Below are 27,924 nucleotides of genomic sequence, written 5' to 3'. Positions count from 1 at the left end.
TAGCGACGACGGCGGAAGAGAAAAAAAATCGTTTTAAATCCATTTTCTTTACAACGCTATATAAGAACAATAACGCCGGCGAGATAAGACAGTGTTTTTAATTAAAAATTAAAGACGGTGGTAAACAAGTGTTAAAATTTGAGATATATGAGCTGTCCCGTATTATTTATTATATTATAATACTTAATTATGGTATACAATATATTATTGAATACGTTGAATCGACTGGTATAATATTATATATATATTATAGTTATTCACATATTTTTTTTTATTTTAAGTATATTATACTATTCACAGACGCATTTCAAAAGATTATCGAAAAATAGAGAAATTCAATGTGTTTCATAACAACTACACATTTATCATTTGTTAATATTTTACCTCAGTCGGGACTTGGTGGCTTTCAAATTACGAAACACCCAATAAAGCATGACGCAATATTGTTATTGTGTCTCTGTAGAAATATATTCAAATTATTCAGTGTGCCAATATTTAAAAATGCCCGATGATAAATTGTGATTATAAGTTTATCATCCCGGCACTTCAACAGAAACTTATATCAAACTTTTTTAATAAGACTTGAAACTCAATTTCTCTTTCCATCGTGTTGCTTTGTAGCTTGTATTTTTGTAATCATTTTTATCGTCATTATTTATTTATTATGATTTGCGAACTTCACACCAATTTAAAATTTAATATTTTTTTCCCCCTACAGGTATGGCCAGTGGAAATCTATCCAAGTGCCAATCTCCTCCACCTGTGATGACTCAAGCGCGCAGAACGATTACCCCTGATAATCCTGATCCGGCTGAAGTCATTACGGAGGTAAATATAAAAACACGTTTAACTTGTCCATTAATAAAACATACCAATTTATTGTACTATAATCGATTTCCCATTAGTCTGCGATTTCGATACTGAGAAATTTAAACTCTTTAAAATTGTTAGCAATAAGATTAATAATAGCATTTAAATTAGAAAATTTTCTATTGCACACAATGAGCTTTGTATAGGTGCTCGCTTATATTCGTGTATAATATTATTATGTAAATTATTTCACTATGGTTATTTTAACGGATAGTAAATAACAGTCTTAAATTATGTTTATTACATATTTTAAGAAAATATAAGTCTTAATAAACTCTATGAGGGCGTACGAATAACGACCAATTAGTGTACATTGCAGAAGTTCTCAAACTATTTTGGTTCACGCTTCTCCAAACATTGGATGTTAGTGACGTGCAGCCACCGGTCGCAATAATATTATAAATAAAACATTTGATATATTTCATGATTTTATTAGCATTTTTGTGTACAATAATACAGTAGAGCGATAACCAATAAATTATTATTTGCACACAAATAAATGTATTAATTCAATGTTTTTTTTTCGTTATATTCAGACTATAAAATGAATTGTACTCGTATTTATTTATTTTTGATTATTGTTCTTGATTATCATCGGTGACAATGGCCATTAATTACAATATTTACAATTACAATTTAATTTTTTTTTTTTTAATTTTATTGTACAGTTTGGTTTTGTTTAAGAAATTAATGACTTGTGTGATATGGTGTCTGCGTCTGGTCCGAGTGTGCGTCTAAGGTATTGGGTTACTTAAAGTTTCTATGTTCATCTATATATTGGATGCATTCGGTGATTAAGTGGTTGACTGAGAGTTCAGTTCTGCAAGAAATGCACTGCGGTTTTTCTCCTTCTTCCATGAGGCCGATGCGGAGTTTGTTTATAATAATTATTACCTTATCACTTCTATTCGGAGGGAAATGGGCCAGCCGAAGATTGTGTTTTTTTATTCTTCATAGTTTAGTATTCTTATTGAGCCAGTGTTACAGTGTGTTTGCCTTTGATTTGGTTTTTTAAATCTGCATATGTTGTTATGTTTAATTTTGGAGTGTCTGAGGATTTTGCTGCTTTCTTGGAATTTTCGTCTGCGTTTTCGTTCCCTCCTATAGGTATTTCTGTGACCAGGAATCCAGATTAGGAATATGTTTGATCCTTACTCGTGTTTAGTATAATGGGAAATTGAATTCAAATAAAAAATAGCAAAAATGAAATGCCTTTTATATTTGTTTACTATTATTAAGACATGTGGTAACCATTCTCAACAATAATTATGTCCTAACGACCTAACCACTACTTTACCTATTCGGCCATTCGATGTGCATCCTAATCCCCGTATCGACGTATTGGTCAAGAAAAATACAAAAAAGTTTTAACTCATTCATACCTACATTTTAATATCATATATAATTCGTCAATGTGGTAGTTGGAAAAAAATCATCACCAGTTTATCCTATTAAATTTCTGGATTATGATGCGTGAGCGTGACTACGGTCAATATTGCAGTAAACGACTGTCGTGGAAGCAGTCTAGTATGAGCCTATAGAACCAGTAAATAGTAGAGACGTTGGTGACTAAAATGATTTCAATCCTTGGGAAATGGGTGACGTATATCGCTGGACCAGAAGCGACGCGGCTTGCAATTACTAATATAGTTAATACGTGTACAATGATACTAGTTTCGCCGAAATGTCACTTGGCAGTATGGCACAATAGTAGGTACAATACTAGACCATTTTCTTCAGACTGACTGATTGCGTCTACGGACATTATCACGGTTACCCGCTCACAAGTATACCGCATACAATATTTCATTTTTCGTTGATTGCGGTCTTAAAGGGATCATTGAGAATCGGATGGCACGCGATGGACGCCGAGTAAACGGTCGGAGGCCACAGTTTTCATTTATGACTGACCTAAGTGATGATTTCCCGGTCACGAATAAGCCGGGTTAACAGGGACATTATCTGTCGTACAACGCGCCTTGTAACGTATTCTGATAGGCTTTTGCATAATTATGGTATCATTAACAAACCACGATTTACCAAGAAATTTCCAGAGTTAGGCTGAGTTAAATTTGTGTACACGACCACAGATATATTAACTAACTAACTAACTAACCTCGAACCAAGGGCGCCAGGTCGAGTGTTAAGATGCACATAGTGTTAGGTACTTTGTGTTATTCAAAAGTTCTTTTTAGGGATTGATAGTTAGTCATATGCTTTTACCACTGTTGTTGGCGTTTTTTAGAATTTATCATACTTACATGTTATGTGAGTGTGTTAATATACATATTGTGTAAAATCCAAGTTAATTGTTAAATCTTAATAAAATAGTCACTTAACGCTCTGTTTGACGGGCGACTGTTTTCAGGATGACAATAATATATAAATATGAAGTATTTTTGTTTGATTATTGATGGTTTTCATCAATATTCGTTTAAGTTAAACTAAAGTGAAATAGTTGCGTCTACGTTGTACATTTCTTCGTGGGTGTATTATATATAAAATAGATTTTATTGTATTATATTTAATTAAATCGTTAAGAGAAAATTAGAATCCTTTAAATCTCTCACTGTAAACCTATTTAAATTGTGGGTATTATTATTTAGAACAATAAAACCTACAGTGGCTGTAGTAGCATCTGTCTTTACCGTGAATAACTACAATAATAATATCTAATAAATAATAATATACTATAGGTATGTATGCATATTATTATAACAACCTTATAGTTTGGCATATGTTAATTTTACCAGTAAATTCAGTGCATTATTTTTATTCTTATTTGCTTACACCTACAACGACAGGTTCAATTGCATAAAATAGGTACTGCAATATAATTTTGTAGTATTAAGTTAAACGAAAATCTTCTATTTATAATTAATATAGATGGTAAATGGTACGTCGGTACATCAAACACATACAATAGTAATTTAATTTATGGACTAGTGGGCGATAATATAAGCTAGTATTATTATTATCATGTTCATAATTTACGCATTTCAGTAATATTTGTTTTTCCACTCCCTCCTTGAAAACATCAATTTTCAATAGTAAAAATTAATTGTATACATGTTATATGATAGAATAAAAATACAAATTCAATAATGAAAAATAAACTGATATCTACTTCATATCAATCATTGATTTTATAATTAACACTACCTACATATATTTACATATATACCTGCAATAGTATAAGAGTATATTTTGACATACGTATGTCTATTGCATTTAATTTGATGTTATAAACATGTGCCTACACTTAAACATATAGGTACCTATTGGAATTTGGAAGTACTTCTATTATTTTTAGATGAATAAACTTGTTTAATGAGTTACACACATATATATATGTATATATTATTTTTAATATTATCTTATTTGTTTCTAATTTAATTTAAGCTAAAATAGACGTTATTAAAATGTTTAATTTATATATGTTTCCTTATAATTTCACAAAAATATCGTATGCATTAAAAATGTCACCTTAAAAAAACTGTTATGTTTTTAGTTATTTAACCTAACATAATATTATGCACAGTACATTTACTATACTGTTTCAAAAATAAAATAACAATAGTATAACAAAGAACACCCAATTATTTTTGTGAGCATGCAGTAGTTTATCGCATTAACAATGGTTATAAATTTATAATTACTTTTTACTACTTCAGGATTAAAAAACATAATTACAAATATAATAATTTATGATACGATTGCCTAAGGTAGACGGCAGTGTTGTATTTCCCGAAAAAAAAAATGTATTATAAAAAAATGTGTTTTTATATATACCTACGTCGTACCTACAATAATACATCAAGAGGTTACCTATATTGATACAATATAATGTATGATACAATACAATCGATGTACGCGTTGAGTTCATTAGAATCGTGTTTATAAAGTCTTATTCTAGCTTATGCACGATGCATGTACGAGTGTCAAGTACAACACCGATATCAAACCAAAAAGTGTTGGTCACCACGTAACCTGAGTGATTTATTGTTTTTTGCTTTTCATATAAATTTCACCGCGAGTCTAAAATAAATATTTTTTTTAAAGTTACACATAGTGCTATAATAGTAATAGTACTTAACCATTTTTCAACACGTAGTATAGTTATTATTTTTATTATTTGAACTGGTAGCTGCATATTTAAAATAATTAATGAGATCTGAACATTATTTTCAATTAATCATCTCCGTCGTCGTCATGACGATATAACACGCTTGTTACGTATGTTGGATGTACAGTATAATAGCTCATTATAATGTTTAGCAGGTAGGTATTTTAAATATTTGTCGTGGTGTATCATGAATGAATAAAAAAATAATATAATACCTCAAATACCTAAACGTTTACCGGTTAAACTGTTACATATTATATGATTTATATTGCTTAGCTTTTTATTGACAATATACTAGATATGCATAAAATAATATAACATTGATAAATAACCATAACCATGCCATATTAATACTTATCTTGTAACTGACTACGCGTTAAACAAGTTCAAACCCAATTTTTTTGTTTTGCAACCTTTCTATTAAAATCGAACATACACCATATTATTATTATGTCAATGAAATAATGAATGCACTCGTTGTGACATTGTCACTTCTAGTTAAAATTGTATCATATTTACTTATATTTTATAATATGTATAAATTGTACAGATTATAAATTTTATCTTTAATAATAAAAAAAAGACTTATATAATGATATTCTAAATATCCGATGAATAATGTTAGTTTTAAGATGTGATCTACTCGAGGACTTAAAAACCGATTATAATATGTATAATAATATATTATAGCGTTTACGCCGTGAATGACTCTGATAAATGATAGTCTGTTTTGGAGATTCTCAATAAAAAAAGAAGTTATGTTTTTACATAGGTACGAGTTTCCATAAAACGACGTACATTTTGTTGGTGGAGTATCACCGAGTACTTCTTTGGCATTCTCCCTATCAAGTTTCAATGATCTATAAGGATACATTACCTTGTAAACGACAACATCAGTTATTAAAAAAAATTATACGAAATCCAATTGAAAGTCCCCCATATTTATAATTAATTACGTTATTTTCCTCAATAGCTGTTACCCCTATATTTAAAACATCAGAAAAAAACATATTGATTTTGTTTTAAAGTTTATACCACATGTTTTAAACATCAATAAAAACCGTGTGTTTAAAACAATATTCTTAATAAATTTTAAATAAAAATAATCTATGGATTTTTATAGAGACCGCCTTTCTCTCTTTCTCATTAAATACCACGACCACTTGCGTTGTATGCATTAACATGGCCTATCCATTCTTCTTTTATCTATGGAATTAATAATAATGACACAAAGACATAATGACTGTTAAGCGATGAGAGATGCTACCTATAACTTATCTATAATTTACCATTATATTTTATATATTTTTTTTACATGTTTAAAACGTGTTTTTTCCAACCCTAGTACCGATAGTGTAATTACAGCACAGTATGTCATCTCGTCTATTCGATATAATAGAAGAACTACACTTTTCTATATTATATTATACATGCGAGTTGAATACAATATTATTTTACGCGTTCGAAGTATATACAGTAAATTAATATAAACAAGCGCAGGTCTGAAATATCAGTCTCGAACTGATGAACTGTAACTGGCGCATAATTACATAAGCCCTGTACACAATTCGCACAGGACTATGCGATAATAACTTGGTCGTCGTAAAAACGTAAAACCTATACACACGAGTGCACGTATAACGAATGTGATACTACAAAATCGGAAAGAGCATTTTTTCATTATTATTTTTAGCGCCGTATTTCCGCGAAAAACTCGTCGGATTGCCTGTTTGTTCGTATGGCTGCCACGTGCAGTAATATTCAGGCTGTAACAGAATTAACTGAGACAATAATAATATTATGTACTCAGTACTGACCTTATATTGTAATAAATTTTATGTTCTATATTTATTTTTCTGTTTGATTTAGTATGATTAATTTTTTTATTTTTTATTTTGTCTATTATTTTATCTGTAACCCTGTTAGACACTGCGCGTCGATCACGACTTAAGATATACCTTAGGCATATTTTTAAACGTGGCATCGATCAATGTGGCATAGCAACCTTGCGCGCTTAGTTCAGGCCAAAGATCGACACAACGCGTTGGATCGAAAAATGTACCTATACAATTCTGCCACAATCTATTTAATAAACTGCATTATGTATCTTGCCGGTATCTAAGTAGCTTGATGTATAATATGTGTTATTTGTTGATATTTCCTTGTATTCGTTTTTTTAAACACTAACCTGTTATAAACAACTTACAAGGCCGAATTTTACGTGTTCTTTTTGATTTTCTGGAAGTTTCCTTTTATCACACAAAACTCATATTTATTAAATACTATTAGAGACCGTGTCATAAATCATAGTATACCTTATGCACTGAATTGATGCAATACATAATAATACTTTTGTGCGATATGAATAAACCTATACCGGAAACTGTAGTACATACCTGCAGTAAAATAAATCGACTTAAACAATTCTAATGCAAAAATAAGCTTTTTTGTGTGCAGCACTAAGAATGAATAAAATTATGAAAATAAAAATAACTCAACAAGTATAATACTGTTGAAGTAGTTTCACCCTTTTCTACAACATCGTCCAGTTTTGTGTTTGTTTCTTATTGTAATCGCCAAATTAACTTATTATTTTTAATTTTATAGATTGAAAATTCTCTATTTATTTAATTTATAAGTTATAAACTCTTTGAGATAGGCAAGGTGCCATTTCTTTTGCAATAGAACTATTGTCCCAGTATACAATGTGATTCACCAAACATCCTCATCCCCATTTTCCCCTTTAATAATGAATTCAATCAAATTCTAGTTTTTGGAATTTTTAAACAAATTTAAAAATTTAAAAAACTTTAAAATTCTTAAAATAAATTCTAGAATATTTTTGTGCTATAGGTTAGGTTATGTCCTGTACCCCTGTGGGGAGATCCAAGCTTCTGTGCTTCAAATGAGAACTCTCCTTTTATACTGTACATTATAATAAATAACTGTTTTGAAAATGATCATGTACTATTTAAAATGTTAATTCAAAATTTGAACGAGTAGTTTCTCGGTTATTAAAATATTAATAACTAAGGAATAATAGTTCTTAAAAATAGTTTTTCAAAAATATAGGGTAGATGCGATAATGCATCAACTAGATCCAATTTGCTACCAGAAATTTGACTCAAAGTTGAAGATTGAAATATTTTTACTTCTATAAAACGTGTTCACATTTACAAAATGAATACAAACACTTCATACATCATAATAAGCGCAAATAGCGTTTGGGATTTGGGGGGGGGGGGGGCTAAAGCCTTACTTTAATAATATTGTATAAGCTTAAAACAAAATGTAGGAAATGCTTGGGGGCTATGGACACCTTTGGGAGGGCTAGCCCCTAAACCCCCCCTATTTGCACCTATGTAACATAATTGTAATATCTATTATATATCTAATAATATATATTCATCTCTTCACTCAGAATCTAAAATCGATATCAGAACTACTATTACTGCCCACGCCCGAATGAATATATATTATAGCGCGCGTAGGTTTAATTAGTGATTTCATAGAAACGCGTGTACGAATTATTTACAAGTTGATTGGTATTATTATTACAGATTTTAGAATAGATTTATAATATTATTACGCCTTTCACCCGGCAAACAATTTGCCTTCCTACTGTTATTGTTATGGCTTATTTGAATTCAATAATACGATGGTATATATGCGTTGATAGTTGGTAGAACTATTTCAATCATTTTCTGTGTAGATTCGAAGGTCACGCTCACACATATTATAATACGTACCAATTTACAACAGTAATTTCAATTTATTGTGGTTGCGCAAAACATACACATTAGGTATATTAAAAATGTAAAGTTTATTGCGGTAAAAAAAAAATGAGAATGAAACCGTTCTCTATGAATAAATCTTTTTAATGTACAACGTAATTTGAATTAGTAAAATTACAATTTTAAAATAAAACACATTTTTTTACCTTACCTTACTATACTGCTTTATATCCGGTGCCACTGTGCCAGTGGATGGTTAAAATTACAGTTTTTTGCGCTTGTAAAAATAATATGAATATAAAATTATATAGTAAAAGTAAAATGCTAGTAGTTATTTTTAACATATTTATTATATTGTATACAATGTGGTGAAAAATTCATTAAATTTTAAGTTTAAAAGTGAAACTTTTAATAGTAATTAATATTAAAATGAATTTAATATGCACGAATGTATTAAGATAACTTTTTTTAAATTAATAAAACAGAATAACTATTCGTTAAATAATTAAACGAAAATAATCATTTAAAATTAAGAGCAGGAAAGAAAAATAGGTATTATAATATTCAGGTTTTAGTCGTTACCTACTCGTTACTACTTCTAGAATCTAGATTTCTAGACTGAATTATATGATTAATTGTTTTTTCCTATATTATAATAAAACAGTATTCATAATTTAACAATAAAATTGGCGATCATTTATTAAACAATAAAATCATTTCATAATATTATTTAAAATGTTGATTATTTTCTAAATCATCAATTAGATTAAAAATTGTATTATTATTTATTATACAATTTTATTTCTCGCATTCACATTATTACTTATGATCTGTGAGTATATAAATTGTTTAAGTTTTTATTTTTGATCTATTTGAAGTGCATAAGTACTTATATAGATTTTATGTTAGATTTTTTTATGATTGCAATTAACAGTACTCAGGCAAGTAGTTTCTATTGAGTTTAAAATAAAACATATTATGTTTATTTTAATATTCTCTTCAAATCAACTTTTATAACCCAATATTATTTGTAAAAATTAAATAGGTAGAAAAATTAAATTGATAAAATAAAAATGTATTGGGATTTTTTTTCTTTTCGTTTAAGACAACGTAATTTAGTTTGTGTCACTGATTACCGACGAAAACTGCAGCAGAATGAAGCTAATATATATTATTATACATTAAATATTAATGTTTAAACGATCAAATGTTACATAGGATAATAGGATATGCTTCTGTTCAGGAAGCGTTTAACATTTTCTTCAAACACCGTTATTGTATCTGTAAATTATTACTGTATCAATGCATATTTGTGCATCGAATGTTTGTATAAAAGCATCGTTTGTTATTTAAATTTAAATACCACTCGTGGGTAAAAATACGAACTTAAAAAAATTTTTATTCCAAAAATGTCCTAGGCACACGACGCGACGCACTTAAATAAAAAAAAATATATTCATGCACTGAACGCACTACCGATAAAAATATAAAATGTAAAATTACCCGTAATTTTTCCTCGCAATGCCGGAAGGCGCTGCGCATCGTGCGATTGTTCAATGGCAGTTTAAATATTGACTGTTACTACAACAATTATTTTTTCAACGAATCGATTAATCGCATAATTCTGTGAACAAAAAAACCTTTAAGCGACTGTATTGCACAATAAATAGCGCGTCGCGTCATGAGGTTATGAAGATATTGCCATTGCACGGGTACCTAAATACGAAAATCGAAAATAAAAATACTATTGTAATATTATTTAGTATAATATTATTATGTACCTTCGATTACGCAATGTCAACGAGATTAGATTTCTCACAAGTTCAAAACAACGTGTCACGGCGGCGTAAAACAAATACATCGGTCGTAACTCAAAATAATGATACGAAATTGTATCATGTACATTGTACACTGTACAGGGTGATTCACTAAGCATGCTTAACCCCGTTTTATTTGGGTAATTTTGAGTCTATTAAAATTATGATTTTTTGAATTGTCTAGAGAACTTAGAAATTTTATTTTAAAATACTTAGATTTTTGTATGACATATTGCAAACTCTGTCTTTTCAAATTATTATAGGCACATTGTTTGCCCTTTTATAAATAATAAAAAGCAAATACGTATTTGTCATAATTATAATTTTCCATAATTATCACAAGTAGGTACTATCATGTCTTCTAAACATAAATTATCATCACGGATAACAACATACACATCTCATTAGTCGTTGTATTTTTTAATTTAAAAAACTACCCACTTGAAATTCGATTATAATATACATCAATGTTTTCAAAATAATCGTTGGCTTTTCAATTGTACAATACCTAAAACGGTTTTCATTTCACCACAGTACTCTTTCTACTTCTAAAATAAATTAAAATATTTAAAAATATGGTCTACGCTTACTTAAGAGTTGACTGTAATTGCGACTGATATTATAAAGTATAAAACAGGGGTGAGCATACTTGGTGAATCACTCTGTATATATCTAGGTACTACATAGCTATATCTTTGTCAAACACTCTCATTCGGTTGCTCGATACAGTCTGCTCGGTGGGTTAAATAATTCTTATACCATTGTATTGAGGTATCCACACATATCTACACTCTAATTTTTGTAATGTACCGTAATCGTTGCGTTTGCGCAGAACCCCAGTATGCCGATGGCCAGAGCCGGTTGGGTACTGCGCACGCTGTTGCTCAGTGATCAGAACACCGTACTCAGGGACCGGAAGACCGGTGGTGGCCGATCCGTTGTCCGGAGGTGTGCTTCCGGCAGCGAGCTCATCGACTGGCTGATGAACCTAGTATCCACGGACCACGATTCGTTCAGCAGACACGACGTGATTGGCATGTGGCAAGCTCTGCTCGAGGAAGGAGTCATATCGCATGGTGAAACAAAATATAACACTATATATCAATAATTTACTTTGTTGTTGTTGTTCTTATTATTATTATTTTTTTGGCTATCTTGTCGTATGCGCTCAACCCCAGATTGCGGTCTACCTGCGGAAATATCGTTTTTGATTATTACGCTTTTAAAAACGTTATTTTTCTATATTGTTTTTGAATAACGTTTTTGATGATATATATTTTTTTTTTTATATTATAATCTTATAATTTATAACTTTTAAGTTATAATAGTAACGTGCAATATAGAAATACACTTAAAAGTTGCAAATTAAAATTAATTATCATATATATATATATATATAAAAAAAAACAATATTATCAAAAACATTATTTGGAAACAATAGGAAAATATTTTTTTTTAAAACGTTAGTCAAAAACAATATATATTATATACAGAATATAACTTTTAACTATTAAGTTATAATAGTAACGCGCAATATAGAAATGCACTTAAAAGTTAAAAATTAAAATTAATTATTCATAATATTTAAATTTTAAATCAAAATTATAATTGATATAAAAATTAGAAAATTTAAAATTTCTGATTTCAAGTGTTTTTAAAGATAAAGATTAAAAAGTAAAAATAAGTGAAATTTTTTTTGGTTTTTAGGATATTTTGTTATCGTTTTTTAGTTGTTTTTTGTTTTTTTTTCGTTTTCGTTTTTAGTTTTTCCGTTAAAAGCTAAATATAATTGTAGAGTCGCAAAACACGGTAGAGCGCATACGTCAAGATAGCCATTTTTTTTTTTTTTTTTTTTTTTGAAACTTTCTTAAAATTGAATCGACTCAATCATAAATGAAATTGTGTTCAAAAACTTTACGCCAGCTACGAGTTTCGTGCCCATAAGTATTATAGTATGTAAAGCTCAGATTTTTTAAATAAAAATACTGGACAAATATTCACAATTATTAGAGTAATCTGACTTATTATAATACATGAACAACCAAAACTACTTTTCAACATTTATTTTAGCTATCCAAAATTATAATAGGTATAACATAATATTATATACAATTTCTTCTAGAACATGATGATTAACGAAACATTCACATCCCCGTTTTTTCCTTGAATGATGAGTTTATTCAAACTCGAATTGTGATATATTATATTATGTATATGTTGTATACATTATATATTGTATATTATATACTTATAATATTCTTAAATACTTAGGTTTATCATACTATTTAAGGAATAGGACCCTTATTATAGCTATATCAAATTATTTTTTTTTTAAGCGAGTATCGCCGTTTTTCTTGTAAATTGATGATCAGTCGACTTTTTTAAAATGCTTAAGTACCTAAATTACATTTTAATCGAACAGGTATTGAGATATCGGTTCTGTTTAATTGTCTATATATTATTATTTAAAAGACAATTTGTTAAAAGTAAAATACGTTATAAGATGTTTAGATATAAGATAAAATATGAATGACACAACAAGAATGTGAGGTTATCCTCGACAATACAAATAAGTGTGACAACCATAATTTTCAATAAAACGTATTTTACTTCTAACAAATTGTCTTTTAAATAATAATATATAGACAATTAAACAGGTTCTTGATAATTAGGTTTGGAAGTTTGTTAACATTTGTTAAAATGTTCTGAATATCACAAATACAAGATCCAATTTTACAACCATTTTATATTTTTGTAAGCTATTTTTAAGAAGGACTAAGGATAATACTAAGGATATTTAATGCTAGGTAAAAACAAATTTAAGAGTTCAAAGTTGTATGAATTAGTAACTTTTTGCATCTAATTCTTGTCAACTTGACTTTTAACTTAATTGATATTTATTCATATTAACTTAATAAATAACAAGCTACCTACTTACTTTCAATCAAATCCAAGTTACGTTTATTCATAAATAAATATAGTAAAATTATTAAAATTATTGATGATACGCATAAAAGGAAATAAAACTTGTAGCTTGCTCTTTTTGAGTTACTGTCAACATACCAGAAAACTAGCTTGTTTACGAACTATGTTCGTATATATATTAGGATATCTGAGCATCCTAGCATAATATGACCTACCTAAATATAATTGTACTATTAACATATTAGATTAATATGCAGAATCAATAGAGCTATTAAAAACTATTAAAAACTACATCATATTATGTTATCAAGCTACCGGGGAACATCCGTTTAAAGACAAGTGTCTATTCTACAATTTTTGGCAAGACAGAGAAGGTGCTCTAAACACGCCTACCATACAAGACGTGGCTGAGGCCGAAGAACACCTAGACGAGGCGTTACAGGAACTTGTCCACCGAGGACCAGATGCACATTTACGTCTGATCCTTCGATCACCGTGAGTAACCGGGATAGTTATATAGATCATATTTATATATATTATTATAGATCTACATACTATGGTGAATAAATCACAATTATACGGTATTTTGTTTGACAGGAGCTCAGAGAGGACGCCCGAAGACTTGGAGCTGATATTTGAGGAGCTGAGCGAGCAGAAAGCTCTGGCTCACCTACCAAACTCGGTGAAACGGGAACTGGCGTCTGTTGTGGTGTTTGAAGCTCACCCAAAAGCCGGTCATACACGTAAGTACATCACACTCTTAGTGCGTAAAGCACAATAATATTTTATATTATAATACGATGAGTAGGTGACCAATGGCCATAGGTGGTTAATGGGGCGGATATTTGATCGTGGTTAACAGTTAACACCCTAAAATGTTCGATGTTTATTAAATAGTTAGAAAAGAATAAATGTTATTCATCTTCAAATATAATATATCCTTCTCGTTTGTTGATATTTTGCACATAATTGTTTTATCTTAATTAAATAACAAACAAATCTCAGAAACGTGCAAAATAAAATTGTTTCATTTTCAATTCAGCGATGTCGGACTTATACTATAACTGTATACAATACAGATATTGGATTGCTGTAAGTCCATAATAACTCAAGTAACTCAATATGTCAGCATTATAAGTCGTTGAACAACTTTAGTAAAGGCATAAAAAAAAATTGGGCAGTCTGCCTCTCTTCTCCATGGAAGTTTTACCAAATATTAACAAAATATATATTCACCTATGGAACCATGGAGGGGACACGCATTTTCACTATACAATGATTTACTAACATAATAATACTATTAACGCTTCCGGGCGATTATTATTATAATACCGTTCAACTGGAAATACGGCGTGGTCATGATTTCTCCTTCGATTATTCACGAATAATGTAACTCGCGCCCGGAAACCTAGTTAACCGTAAACACGACGAACACAGCATATAGCTAACACATAATATACAGCGACTATCGTTGACAAACCTCCAGTGGTTCGATACCTGCCAGTCACAATCGTAACAACTCTCGGGGGGGTCTTGTGTATTCTGTCACAGTTTTCCGCCAAGGAGACGACGGCAAAGCGTGGTACGTGATTATGCAAGGCGCGGTCAGCGTGGAAACGTACTCCAAAGGCATCGTAGAATCGCTGTACGAAGGCGAAGACTTCGGTGGTTTGGCGTTGATTCACAACGTTCCCAGGTAATTCATGATTTTTATATTATTATATCGATGGTCGCGATGATAATATTGTTGCGTGTTAATGTCGATTCGTTTGAAATCTAGATCGGCGACCATAACGGTCAAAGAAGACAATACCCATCTGCTGCGTGTAGACAAAGACAGCTATAATAAAATCGTAAGGGACATCGAAGCAAATACCGTCAGGCTGAAAGAACTCGGTAGTGACGTGTTGGTATTAGAAAAATCTCCACGATTACACAAGTACGACGTTTCACTATAAACCATAACTATAACATTCGTACTTCGTTTTTTATCACCTGCGATCGAATTACTAACTAATGATTATGCTAACTAATTTAGATACATGATTATTGCCGGAACTCCGCAAAAAATTCTAGAACATCTACTAGAGCACAGACTAAGTACCACGAATGTCGCAGGCTCCAGGAACGACCCGTGTCTAGATGATTTCTTATTAACACACATAGTGTTTATGCCTACCAGAACATTAGTATCGGAACTCAATAAATAATATCCTTTTATAATAAAAAACCAAAAAAATATATAACTTATTGTTTAATGTTACACATTTCGATATTCTTCCTTAACGCTTATGTTCACTTACCATATGGAAAACCCAGCCCAGGACAGAGAGTACACCATCAACTGTAAAAGAAAAGTAGTACAATTCGTATACAGATGGGTGGTGACCATAAGGCATCCGGTGTTTGATGACGTCGTCTCGATGTCATTTCTCGAGGTATTTTAAATTTCACCAAGTAAATATTGTTTGCACATTAAAACATTTTTATTAGGAACTGGCCAGTGACGTGGAAGCCGATTGTCAACTGTTGGGTGGAAAGAGTCAAGCTCTACAAGAGGAAGCTAGCCTAATGCACCATATTATGTCTCGGTTGAGACGGTATCAGGACGAACGATTAGAAACTTCGGGTCTAAAATGGAAGTTACCGCCAGGTGGTCAACCCATTTGTCTATTTTCAGCAATAAGCAATCCGTCAAAAAATAATAGGCCGATCATCCGACCAAACGATGACAGTAAGTTCATGATATTATAAATTCAAGTTATTAACGTTTAAAGTAAACACGAAACATTGTTTATTATTAATATTATAACTTAACCACATTTTACATTACCTAAATATTTCAAAGAAAAAGCTGATGTATAATTTAAAATAATAAAATTCAAACTGATCCAGTGAATTTTTCGTGTAATATTGTATTTAAACTAAAGTTGTATACGATTAGTAGTAGTGTATATGTTCCTAAGTTCTTTATTATATTTATTTCAGTAATATTTCGAGTGTACTGTGCTGATCACACGTTTTGCACATTGCGACTGGCTGTCAACGCCACGGCAGAAACCATCAAAGTGGGAGCGTACGAAAAATGCAGTCTCCGACATCCCGTTCAAGATCTGAGGATAGTGGAAGTAAAATCAAACGGGGAAAGGGTACCGTTCAGGGACAGCGAACACTCCATACCCACCACTGTGGCACTAAACAGTTGCATATTTCTGACGCCAAAAGATCACATGGATGCCTTGGTATTTTAAATACATTTTTCTGGTTGACATGTACCTACAGAAATTTACATATTAAATTCCAGACCGCAAAAATAAAAAAATCTTATTTTTTACGTGCATAATATAATAGCGTACCTACATTATACGCAGTATAATAGACAAATATAAATATTGACTGAATAAAAATATATATTTTTTTCATAATAATATAATAATAATGATCTTTACTGTAATTTTAATATTAAAATAATATTTAATAAATTAATTTAAATTAAATAAGTTCGAACGTATGGCATAGCAAAATCAGTAAATAATATATGGGATTTCTCTCTTTTCAGTTTCTAAAAAAATATTTATATTGCATTTTTTATGTTCAACAAGTTACAACAGTAAACTATTTGATTATCTTAAAGTGCTAATAAAGTTATCGACGATCGATCCTACTTTCGTTAACTTTTCGTTAATAATTCCTTGTAACAGTATGTCTTTTAGACAATGCTCGTAACTTCGCATATTACGTTGGAAATAAATAACACTAATATGAATAATATATGAATTTAGACGTGCGTGCCAGAACAAGAAAAATCTGAAGGAGCAGAAATATCGGGTGATTTTGATTCACTGAGCACCAAGGAACTGGCGTATCACATGACACTTTTTGATTGGGAATTGTTTTGGAATGTCCACGAGGTGCAAAACAAAACATAATAAATTAATTAAAAACCAACTAATTTAATTGTTTTGTTTAGTATGAACTGATATACTTAACGTTTGGCAGACATCGATTCCAACAAATCACAGCAAATTTGGATATATTTCTCAGACGTTTCAACGAAATCCAATATTGGGTTATTACCGAGATATGTACGTCACAAAATATATCAAAAAGAACAAATATATTGAAGAAAATGATCAAATTGGCAACATAGTAAGTAATTTAGCAAATTACGCGTTAACTGTCGTAAAATATGTCCAAATACAGTCGCAAATCAAAATATACTTTTAATGTTGACAATTTTATTGACATTCAAAAATTAATCTTCATAAATATCGCAAATGGTTAAATTAATCCCATATATTAAGCTAGGTAGTTAATGAAAAATAAAATAATATAGGTATGAAAATATTATTTTGATAATAACTAACGTAGAGCAATATAACAGCGCAATCTACTGTTTAAATCTAAAACTTTTTTTTAACGAAAGCATAAAAATAATATATTGAATTATATTATTGTTATGTCAATTTGTTATGACAAGAAGAAATAATGCATTTTATTATATTACAGTATGTATTAAGTATAGTGTCTGAAATTAAATTTATAATAACAATTTTTTCTACGTATGAAAAATATAAATAAGTACTGAAAATATAACTCAACCAAATTTTCTCTCCGTATTGCTTTATTTATTCTAAATAATTAACAAAGTTAGTACTTAGGGAATTCCTAAGTTGTATAGAATTAAGTAAGCAGTTCACAAAACTCGATTACGATTGTAGAACTAATATTTGGCAACGTTTCAAACATACGAAGGGGTCGAGTGTAGACAGGCAAACTGTCAAACACGTATTTTAAGTTACATATGATTGGTAACTTAATTATTTCAAATATTTAAGATTAAATTAAATTTATGTTATACAGCATACATGGTACTTTTGTAAATAATTTTAACAGTAGTTTTTTTTAGTGAATTTAATCTGGTTTAATTTTAATGCCGGGAAGGGGGGGGGTGGGTGTCAAGAAGGCTAAGACACTATAGTAATATATTATCGATTGTGACGTCGGGTAGGTTTCCACAATTGAAAGAGACTGTTATTGGTTGAGGTAAGAAATTTTTGGAAGTATTTTTAATATATTTTAGTTTCTTCAAGCCCTAATTTTAATTTTAGGTCAGAATGTATAGTGTTGTTAGTAAGGGGAAGGAAGCATTCAATAGTTTTCTGAACGGTATATTTTGAAACGTTTGAATTTTATTTAAGTTTGATTTTTGCATTTTCCCATAGCTGAATACCATATTAATGTACGTCAAACGTGGCTTAGTTAGGGATTTATAGATGAGTGATTTAGTGTAGCGATGTTACTGATGTTAACAGTATGTTTATTATTAATACATTTTTTGAGTACCTAAGCGTAGTTGATCATTTAGATTGTGTAGTTTAGATTTAATATGCTGGGCCCAGCTTAGTCTACGGTCTTAGAATTAACACTAAATATTTAACTGTTTTTTTATATTGGAATTTGAGTGCCATAGATTAAATCTAAGAGGCAAGGCGCAAGCCTGAGAGTAAATACTAAATACCTATGATAGGTATGTATGGATTTAGGTTGATATATTTTTATTCTTGTTATCAGCGTAGTTGGCGACCATCTGTGGTGGGTGTGGTGGATTGATCAGAAGCATAGATATTTTAGAGTAAAGAGGGTAGAACAGCCGTATATTATAGTCTTAAAAGGCAAAGCTATATATTGCAACCCCCTTCAAAATCTTATTAGTTAATCACTAGAGTTACATGCTCACGAGGTTTATCAATCAAGACCACAACTTATACAGATGGTGAACACTCGGGCTGCTGTTAAATAATTGTAACAAGGGGTGATAGCTGAACGATTTGATTATATTTTTTCTTCTCCAAGTTTTAACAATATAATATCTCGTAGGAATAGAAAGCTTCTTATAGGCCACAACACCAATTATTATAATAATAATATTAATTTATTAATATTATGTTAACTGTGAGTTTTAAAATTAAGCTATTTATAAGTTCATCGACATTCACACCACTGTAATATATAATTAAGTACATGTACATCGGAAAGTATAAAATTAAGTCATATTATGAATTAATTTTACATTTTTATAATATTACTGTCACGTCTGACGTGTCCAGGCAAGTTTTTTAGAGAATTTCTAGAAAAAGCTAAAGAGCTGGGCAACTATACAATTACAATATATTTCTTAATACGATCATATAATTTTTAATTTCACTTATATTTTAGACAGCTTATCAAGATTTCAATAATAAAGTGTAATAGTGTGTATATACAACAGTAATTTTAGTGTTAAATAGGATATGGGCTTATTAAGGTCGTGGGCTGTTAATATATTATTATACCTACTTAATATTTACTTGCACTTCCTCAAAGTTGCGAAATTAAATTTTTATCAATCATGGTTTTTCAGCTGTAAAGAGTATTACAATTTCAACGCTTTTTTCGCCATCCTTATGGGACTAAGCGATGTGGCTGTCAGTCGGCTGTCGACTACTTGGGACAAGTTGCCGTCCAAGTCACGGAAACAGTTCACTGAATATGAGACGCTCATCGACCCAAGTCGGAACCACAGGGCGTATAGAATCACCGTGGGGAAATTACCTTCTCCCATGATACCGTTCATGCCCCTGCTCATCAAAGGTAGAAGTCTGATATACTGTTACAAACCTATAAACTTGTTCAGCGCTAAAATGTTTTATAACAATAAACACCATAATATTATTTTAGTAGAGCACTTGGCCTATTTACCTCGTTCATCATAACTTGTACAATATTATGGGAGCACACAAAACACGTTATTTTTAAAATTGTATTATTTTTATTAGGTATTCAGTCTATCTGACTGTTGACATAATGTGTTTAAAAAACGTGTTTCGTTTACCATGATCGTTATCCACCCACAGACTTACGCTGAAATACAAATAAAAAGTCACCAAACGCCTCTAATTTAATATAACCATCAAATAGCTATACTTTTCACAACGACACTGCAATTACATAATCATATTATCATAGTTAATTGAATATAATATAATGTTTTTTCTAGACATGAAATTCACCCACGACGGCAACAAAACGCACGTGAACGGTTTGGTCAACTTTGAAAAAATGCACATGTTGGCTCAAACCATGAGGACACTCCGGTACTGCCGAGCCAGGCATTTGGGTGAGGAAAGTTTTTCAAAAATTAATACCCAATGTTCTGTAAGTGGCATCATTTGTAAGATGCAGCATTGGTATCCAATGTCTCATGATTTTTTTCGTTCCTAAAAATTTAAATCCATTAACTATATAGATATCGGAATTTTGTCAAAATGCAATATTAATAAAACTACAAGTTTATTTTCATCACACGGAAAACTGTGAAATTGCGCTATTGTAGTATGCAACGTGTCATATTATTTATTTATTTATTTATATATATATTCAACGGACGATAAGTCCTTTAACAGAAAAGATAAAAATGTACAATAATACAACAGACTAAAGAGAAATGTCATAAAAATATAAAACAGAATAGAACAAAGTAAAAATAATTAGGATAATTTTCCAAAACATTAATAATAATTAAAACAACAATAAAAGTAATAGGTAAATGAACAGTAAGTAAAAATATTAATACAGTATAAAAATCGATCCAAGATTAGAGATGATTCATCTATTTAAATTATTATTATTAAGTATATTTAACGTATTAGCTTTGAAGGTATAACGAGACATATTAAAAAAATCAAGTGTGGCAGAGATAATATTGGCTAAAAAAAGGGCTCTAGGGAGGAATGAGTTAGTATCAATGTTTGTTTTGTAGAATGGGTTTTTAAACAAATCTAAGTTACGTGTGTTTTTACGAGGAATACGGAAATTTATTAGGGCTAAGATCTCAGGACAAATAACAAAACCGTTCAGAATGTCAAAAATGAATATTATGTCCGCTAAATTTCGTCTTATTTCAAGATGATGAACCCCTATAAAATCTTGAAGGTGTCTAACCGAGAAATGTGATAAAGTATATTATAATATGATATATTATAATTTATAATATGTAATAGACGTTTCACCTAGATGTTCCAATCATTAATATTTTTAATTTAATATTTTTTAAATACAATAGGTGCTCAGAATAAAATACGTTTGGTTTTGAGAAATTATTATTTTATTAGATTGAGATCGTATTGTTATTATTAAAATCCATTTTTTTTCTTGGTTATCTGTAAAGCTCAAAAAACATAATACTTGCTTATTTTTTAATAATTACGGCCTGGAGGGCCAATTTATAGAGTTAATATTTGTTGATGTTGTTAATCGATAAAATCAAAGGTAAAAAGCGCCCTGTTATATAAAATTTAGTAAATATATTATATTGTGTATAGTATCGTACCGCTAAACCGTACGTCGTTCGTTCAATTTCATTTTTCAGTCTTGGACCCGCCGGTGTCGAAAAACGAAGCCGACGTGAAATCGTACGTGAGCTGTTTGAGGTGTGTGAACAACGAACGGACGTTGATGAGCATGTCCCAGAAACTAGAGCCCAGGAGAACTTAGACACTCGACTTCTACGACGACGACATCATAATAGGCACACCTAATATGATATAATATATATTATTATATTACGATAAGTACACTGCACATGCGTCGTATATATTCGATGAGTATTGAGTATTTTATTCGTGTATACGCTGCAGTAGGTACATATCACAATGGGAGTTATATAATATATATTAGAATATTTTGTTCTAAATCGTATAAATTTAAAACAATTTTTTTTTAAATTTTTGTTTTGTGTAAGCTATCTTATTATATAGGGTTAGTAAGATTTATTATTATTATCGATGCACGAATCTCCTCTCTCAGACGATAATATTATTGTTATGATTTAATAATATTATAATATAAGTGTCTCTTTTTTCTTTTTTTTACCCAAATATTAGACGTGTTTATACAGGGTAGGGAGATACGTCACATTATTGTTTTGCTTTTCTTTAAATATGTTTCTCCGTTCTTTCCCGAAGGTATCTACGTTTAATTTAAATGTATATTATAATATTATATGAGACAATCAGAGAACGATGATAATCATTGACGGATGAAATTTAATAGATATGAGACGGTTATTATTATTTATTATTTATTAGACATTATTATTATAGGTACATAGGTACTGATATAAGTTTTATTTGCAAATCGCGATAAGAAAATCTTTTTGATTATAATATTATTATCAAATTAATATGATATTACTTTAATAAATTACGTATCACGGAAACACCATAGGTTCTTAGAGCTTGATAAACATATAGAAATATATTATTTTAGATATATACGAATAGAGTGTGACAACATTCAGTACGAATTACTGCCGTGTCGAGAGTTCTTGACTTTATAATATTATTTTCTAAAAAGTAACAACAATAATGATTTTTATAAGAAACAAATGTAAACCAACATTACACATTATATTATTTTAGACGACGGATAATATAATACTATTATTATAGCATGTTATGTCTAATGAATCATTAGTTTTTTTTTCATCGGCACCGCTGTTAAACTGATTATTTTCATACTCTAAATATTATAAATATAAATTTGACTATAATAATACATATTATATAGGCATCTATAAATATTGTAAGCATCGACTTTATGTACACTTATTCTTATCATTAAGATCTAGTCTATTTTAAATTTTATGTAGTATACTTTTTTTGACTACAGATATTTTTTGTGATAATAATATTATGGGTCCATTTTTCCAACTTACAAATATCTTCCGATCATTGTTTGTTTGTTTGATCATTTTTATGTGTTTCTCAAACGGCGTTTGTATTTTAATAGTTGTTATAGTGATTTATATATTGTAAGTAATTATATTATATGAGATGAACTCAAAGACATTGTATTGTTTATAAATCTAAAATTAAGCTCGTTTATTATTATTATTATTATAGCTACATAGGTATTATACAGACATACAGTAGGTAGTATAATTCATAGTTGGAAACAATATTTCATCACAAACCAAGAATTTGTTATTTTATAGGCATTTCTGTTTGTTTTTTTCTATTGGTACCTACTTGCTAATATTCTGTATTATTGATTACTCTTTGACACTTTATAATAAGCATTCTTGTAACGTTCTTATTTCTATCCAAATTGTTTTGAGAAACATTAATTATTGATACAGCTACATCATTGTTAGGCTAACCATCACTTTTTGCCTTCAACATTTTGCATTAAATTATAGTTGTATATCTTCGTATAATATACTACTAAAGTATGGAATTTTTTTACAATTATTATTAACTATTTTTTTAGATATTGTGTTATTTAAACTTAAAATTTGTTCCATATTTCTTTATAATTTATATTATATAATTTGTGTTAAAATGTAAACGATATATATGTGTTCTAAAAAAAATACAAAAAAAAAATACATTTTTGTAGTTGTTTTTATTTTATAAAAGTTTAATTTCTATGCATTTAATATTAAATATATTGATATAATATTGAGAATGTTGTTGATAAAATGATTACTCAGAATATATAACATATTTTCAAGATGAAAGCAAAATCTGCTCAAGTGAATAGGTACCTAAGTTATATTACTAGCAAAATCTTGTCACCTTGTATTGTTCACGATTTACTTATAAGTTGTGATAATAAAATAAATGGCAGTCATGACCTTCAATTGAATATTATAACCTACTTGTGCAAAAACTAGTATACATAAAAAATATTGTCTATAAGGAACTCGTTAAAAAAACAAATTTATAGTTTTACTTGTTTTTAATTTCAAATACAATAATATTTAAAAATATAAACTGAACACACATACCATTATTCATGAAAACATTAAAAAATATATTTCTGTCTGGTAAAAATAGGAAAATACAACATAGGTATTATATATTATTTTATAATGATCGCTAATATAATATATTAGGTTATGTGTACTTTAAACGTAGGTATATAGTATTATAGTATACTAGCTGATCTCGAGCACTTCGTTTCCCGTAAAAAAAATTGTGATTATGAACTCCTTTTGTGTGCAACTCATCCTCCCTGCTAGGCAATCCGCCTACATCGGATCGCGTACAATGTGCAACAGCATATCAATTAAGCAATTTGTGAAAATTTGATTTGATGCATGATTACACCTCATCTGCCCGATTAACCAATAGGAACCTAATAATAAATACTGCCTAATTTCTATTAATTATATCTCCTATTACCAATAACTAGCAATCAAACAAAAATTTCCACCGTCAATCTCAAAATCCCCGTTTTGCACCTCTTAGTGTTTGGGTAGGAGGGTAAAAAATATTTTACAACCTATTCTCATACCTGTCAAATATACAAAAATAATTTTCAATTAAATCGGTTGAGCCGTTTCGGAGTAGTGCGACCAGTGATCACAAACACCGTTACACTAGATTTTTATATATTAGATTATATTTTAAGCCGTTTACTTATGAAATTAAAAAAATAAACACTGATACTAAGATTTTGGACTAGTCATCCGAGAATTACTTGTATTACGAATTCAACATTTAAATCCATGACAATTTTATATGGATACATAATATAATATGTTACAACAAGTCACAGTTAAGGGGGGGGGGGGCTAGAGCTTGAAATTCATATTTAAGTAAATAATAATAAATAAACATATTATTATTTAATAATTAATAACGAAAACGTATTGTTAAAACATAATATATAGTATATACATTATCAAATAAGCTTGAATTAAGGTTAAATAAAAGTCAGATATAGAAATGATAAGAGTAGTATTGACTTCGTACAATAATGGGTTACTGAATAACTTTTCATTTATTAAACAGAGATACACATATAGTGGGTAGGTTAGGTACTCGTTGAATGTTTTGTTGATAGTAAAATCAACCTAAGCAAATAAACTTTTTTCGAAGTTTACCTAACTCTTTTTCAACGCTCTTGTTACCTTATGGTACAGATAAAGTTTTATATTTCAATTATGACCAACTTGGTTCTATTATATCATAAATATATTATAATATATACGTGAATATATTGTGGTAAATAATATATATTAACATTCGACTGTATTGTATACGTGCGATAACAATATGACGTTGCAGTAAGAGTTATTGTACCTATCTGTAAGTATCTGTCCAATGGATAATTATATTCCACGACTCTTCGAAAACTTCCGAAAGCGTACTGTGTCAATAACAGTATTTCATTTGTATTCAATATTATAGTACAATAATATAAAAGGTCAATGATCATTCCACATAATATGAAATAAATTGTATACGAGATTGGTACGACGGATATCGCGCCACGTTTATGTCTCGTAGATAGAAAATAATAATTCCGTATCGACTCATTTTATTATTAGTGTACCTACAGTGTGATAATAGTATACCTATGATAATAGTATACCTAGTAAGATAATACACTAGATGTCTTGCTGGTTACTTACCAACCAATAACATTTTATTTTTTTAAATATTTTCGTAAATAAATGGACCACATGTTTATAATCATTTTCGTTTTCGATTCATTTAACACAAAATTACATTTATTCACGAATAAATTCAAAGTTTCAAAGACGAACAATTTATTTTTACGAATCTGGTAGGTATACAAGACGTCGTGTTCATAATTTATTTTTTTTTAGTTTTAATGACTATATATTATATAATCAGGAAACTGGGTGTGGACAAATAATAAATACTGGAATACATTATCATATTGTTATGCTTACTATTATAGTATACCTAGTCAGACAAGAGGACACCTAACGGCTAATGCGTAGAACCACCCTGTATGCACGTTAATATTATGTAACGTCGTTATCACAGCAGCACTGTCAAATCCATATACAATAATTATATCTATATGATGTCGCTGTCGGAAGCCAAAGTGAAATGTCAATATTGAAATAATAATATTATTATATTATATACATTTTGACGTTTGCATTGCTGCTATCAATTTTATGCGTATGTGTACTTATACTATTCAAGTGAAGTATACTATACCATCATCGAATGAAATCTTCGACACTGTATCGACTATAATATATTATATTATTTTATAACAATAAAGTATTTATTTACTAGTAATGCGCAGTAACGAAAATCTGTGGTGCACATTTATACGAGATGTTTTTTTAACAACTTTATCATTTTACAACGAATAAGTCTCATTATTTAGTTATTGATATACTGCTAAGTTCTGCTGTAATCGTATAGGAGTATTATCTAACATGACATTTTCAAAAACGCAGGACGCGCACTTATTTTCTCGTCCAAGTTTATTTATTATACATTTTAGTCTTCGCATACTCAGTGCACACAATCAACGAGAATTTGAAATTTGACATTTGAATTCCACCATTGGTCACTAAATCCATTTTACAATTATCTAATATTATATATTCGTAATACGTACCTATATACTTTTTTACATAATTTATTAATATATTGTGTTACATGATATTATGATTAAACGGCGTTATGAGTAGGCAATTTAGGTACACCACTATTGTGCTTTAGTTTTTCTGGTATCTTACGTAGTCATGCATTTGACCAATTAACTAATTAATTTGTTTAGACGCATTTCAATTATATTATTGTGATACATTCTATTCATTCACTTCTGTCCGTTTTAAATTATAATAAGCTCCATGGACCATGAACCTCTTCAGTTGAAATAAAGTAGTTAATCACTCAGAAATATTCCAAATCCATCTCAATAATAATTGTAATAACCCCCTAATCACTAACCAAACATCCAAAAGCCATTCGGAAATTCCCCCCCCCCCCCTAGCATAATATATGGCATCTTTATTTGTCACGTAAAATATTCTTTTGTAATATAGGTTAGATATATATACATATATTATCAAGCGAATGTATTGCTTGTGTCAAACGTTTTTTTTTTTCAATCTGAGTCAAATAAATTATTATTTCCCTGCAAAAAACCATCTGGTTCCTTAAAATTGTCAAAAAAAAAAAAAAAAAGGTGGGTAAGTGGATGTCGCTCTGCTGTACAGTAGGTTAGAAGTGGGTCACTGTATAATGGACAGTATTAAATTTGAATTCAATGATATAATATCACTGTATAAGAAAAACGATTCTGAGCGGAGACGGTATATCAGTCTATGTATTAAACATATATATACTTATCCATGGTATTAAAAAAAAATTGACCTATAATAGGTACCTATAATAAATTCAAAATTAATCATATCATAATATCTATTAGGTACTTATAAGTTATAACGCGTTATACATCAACAAAAAAACGTGGTAAAATCATAGATATATAATAGTATACTTTAGAAGTTTCAAGTACCCACGAATAATATTATACAATCACAACAAAATAACTAAAAGAGTTATCCTAGGTTTTTAATATGTAATTTCGTCCAAATTTGTACTTAAAATGACTATAAGATAGACTG

At 29.6% G+C, this 27,924-nt stretch overlaps 1 protein-coding gene and 1 long non-coding RNA gene across 2 annotated transcripts in view; one reads left to right on the top strand and one right to left on the bottom strand.

The window, feature by feature from the left end:
* Positions 1-23,873, top strand: part of LOC100162065 (rap guanine nucleotide exchange factor 4) — a 262,441-nt gene extending 238,568 nt beyond the window's left edge. The window contains exons 5-19 of the mRNA XM_001947514.5: positions 719-828; positions 11,380-11,623; positions 13,784-13,967; positions 14,070-14,215; positions 15,024-15,168; positions 15,253-15,411; positions 15,511-15,681; positions 15,772-15,910; positions 15,966-16,206; positions 16,461-16,714; positions 17,255-17,383; positions 17,443-17,621; positions 19,876-20,105; positions 20,512-20,631; positions 21,883-23,873. Coding sequence (XP_001947549.3) covers positions 719-828; positions 11,380-11,623; positions 13,784-13,967; positions 14,070-14,215; positions 15,024-15,168; positions 15,253-15,411; positions 15,511-15,681; positions 15,772-15,910; positions 15,966-16,206; positions 16,461-16,714; positions 17,255-17,383; positions 17,443-17,621; positions 19,876-20,105; positions 20,512-20,631; positions 21,883-22,007 — 2,576 coding nt within the window. The 3' untranslated portion in view covers positions 22,008-23,873. The remainder of the gene's footprint in view (positions 1-718; positions 829-11,379; positions 11,624-13,783; positions 13,968-14,069; positions 14,216-15,023; positions 15,169-15,252; positions 15,412-15,510; positions 15,682-15,771; positions 15,911-15,965; positions 16,207-16,460; positions 16,715-17,254; positions 17,384-17,442; positions 17,622-19,875; positions 20,106-20,511; positions 20,632-21,882) is intronic.
* Positions 20,382-21,989, bottom strand: LOC103310100. Its single transcript, XR_510939.1, has 2 exons — positions 21,844-21,989; positions 20,382-20,731 (listed from the first exon to the last, which is right to left on the bottom strand). It is a non-coding gene; the product is annotated as an uncharacterized LOC103310100 (long non-coding RNA).
* Positions 23,874-27,924: the final 4,051 nt, after the last annotated feature.

This window comes from Acyrthosiphon pisum, chromosome A3 (genome assembly GCF_005508785.2).
Source record: "Acyrthosiphon pisum isolate AL4f chromosome A3, pea_aphid_22Mar2018_4r6ur, whole genome shotgun sequence".
Lineage (NCBI taxonomy): Eukaryota > Metazoa > Arthropoda > Insecta > Hemiptera > Aphididae > Acyrthosiphon > Acyrthosiphon pisum.
The sequence above is the reverse complement of the archived record's forward strand: the minus strand, read 5'-3'. Positions and strand labels throughout refer to the sequence as shown.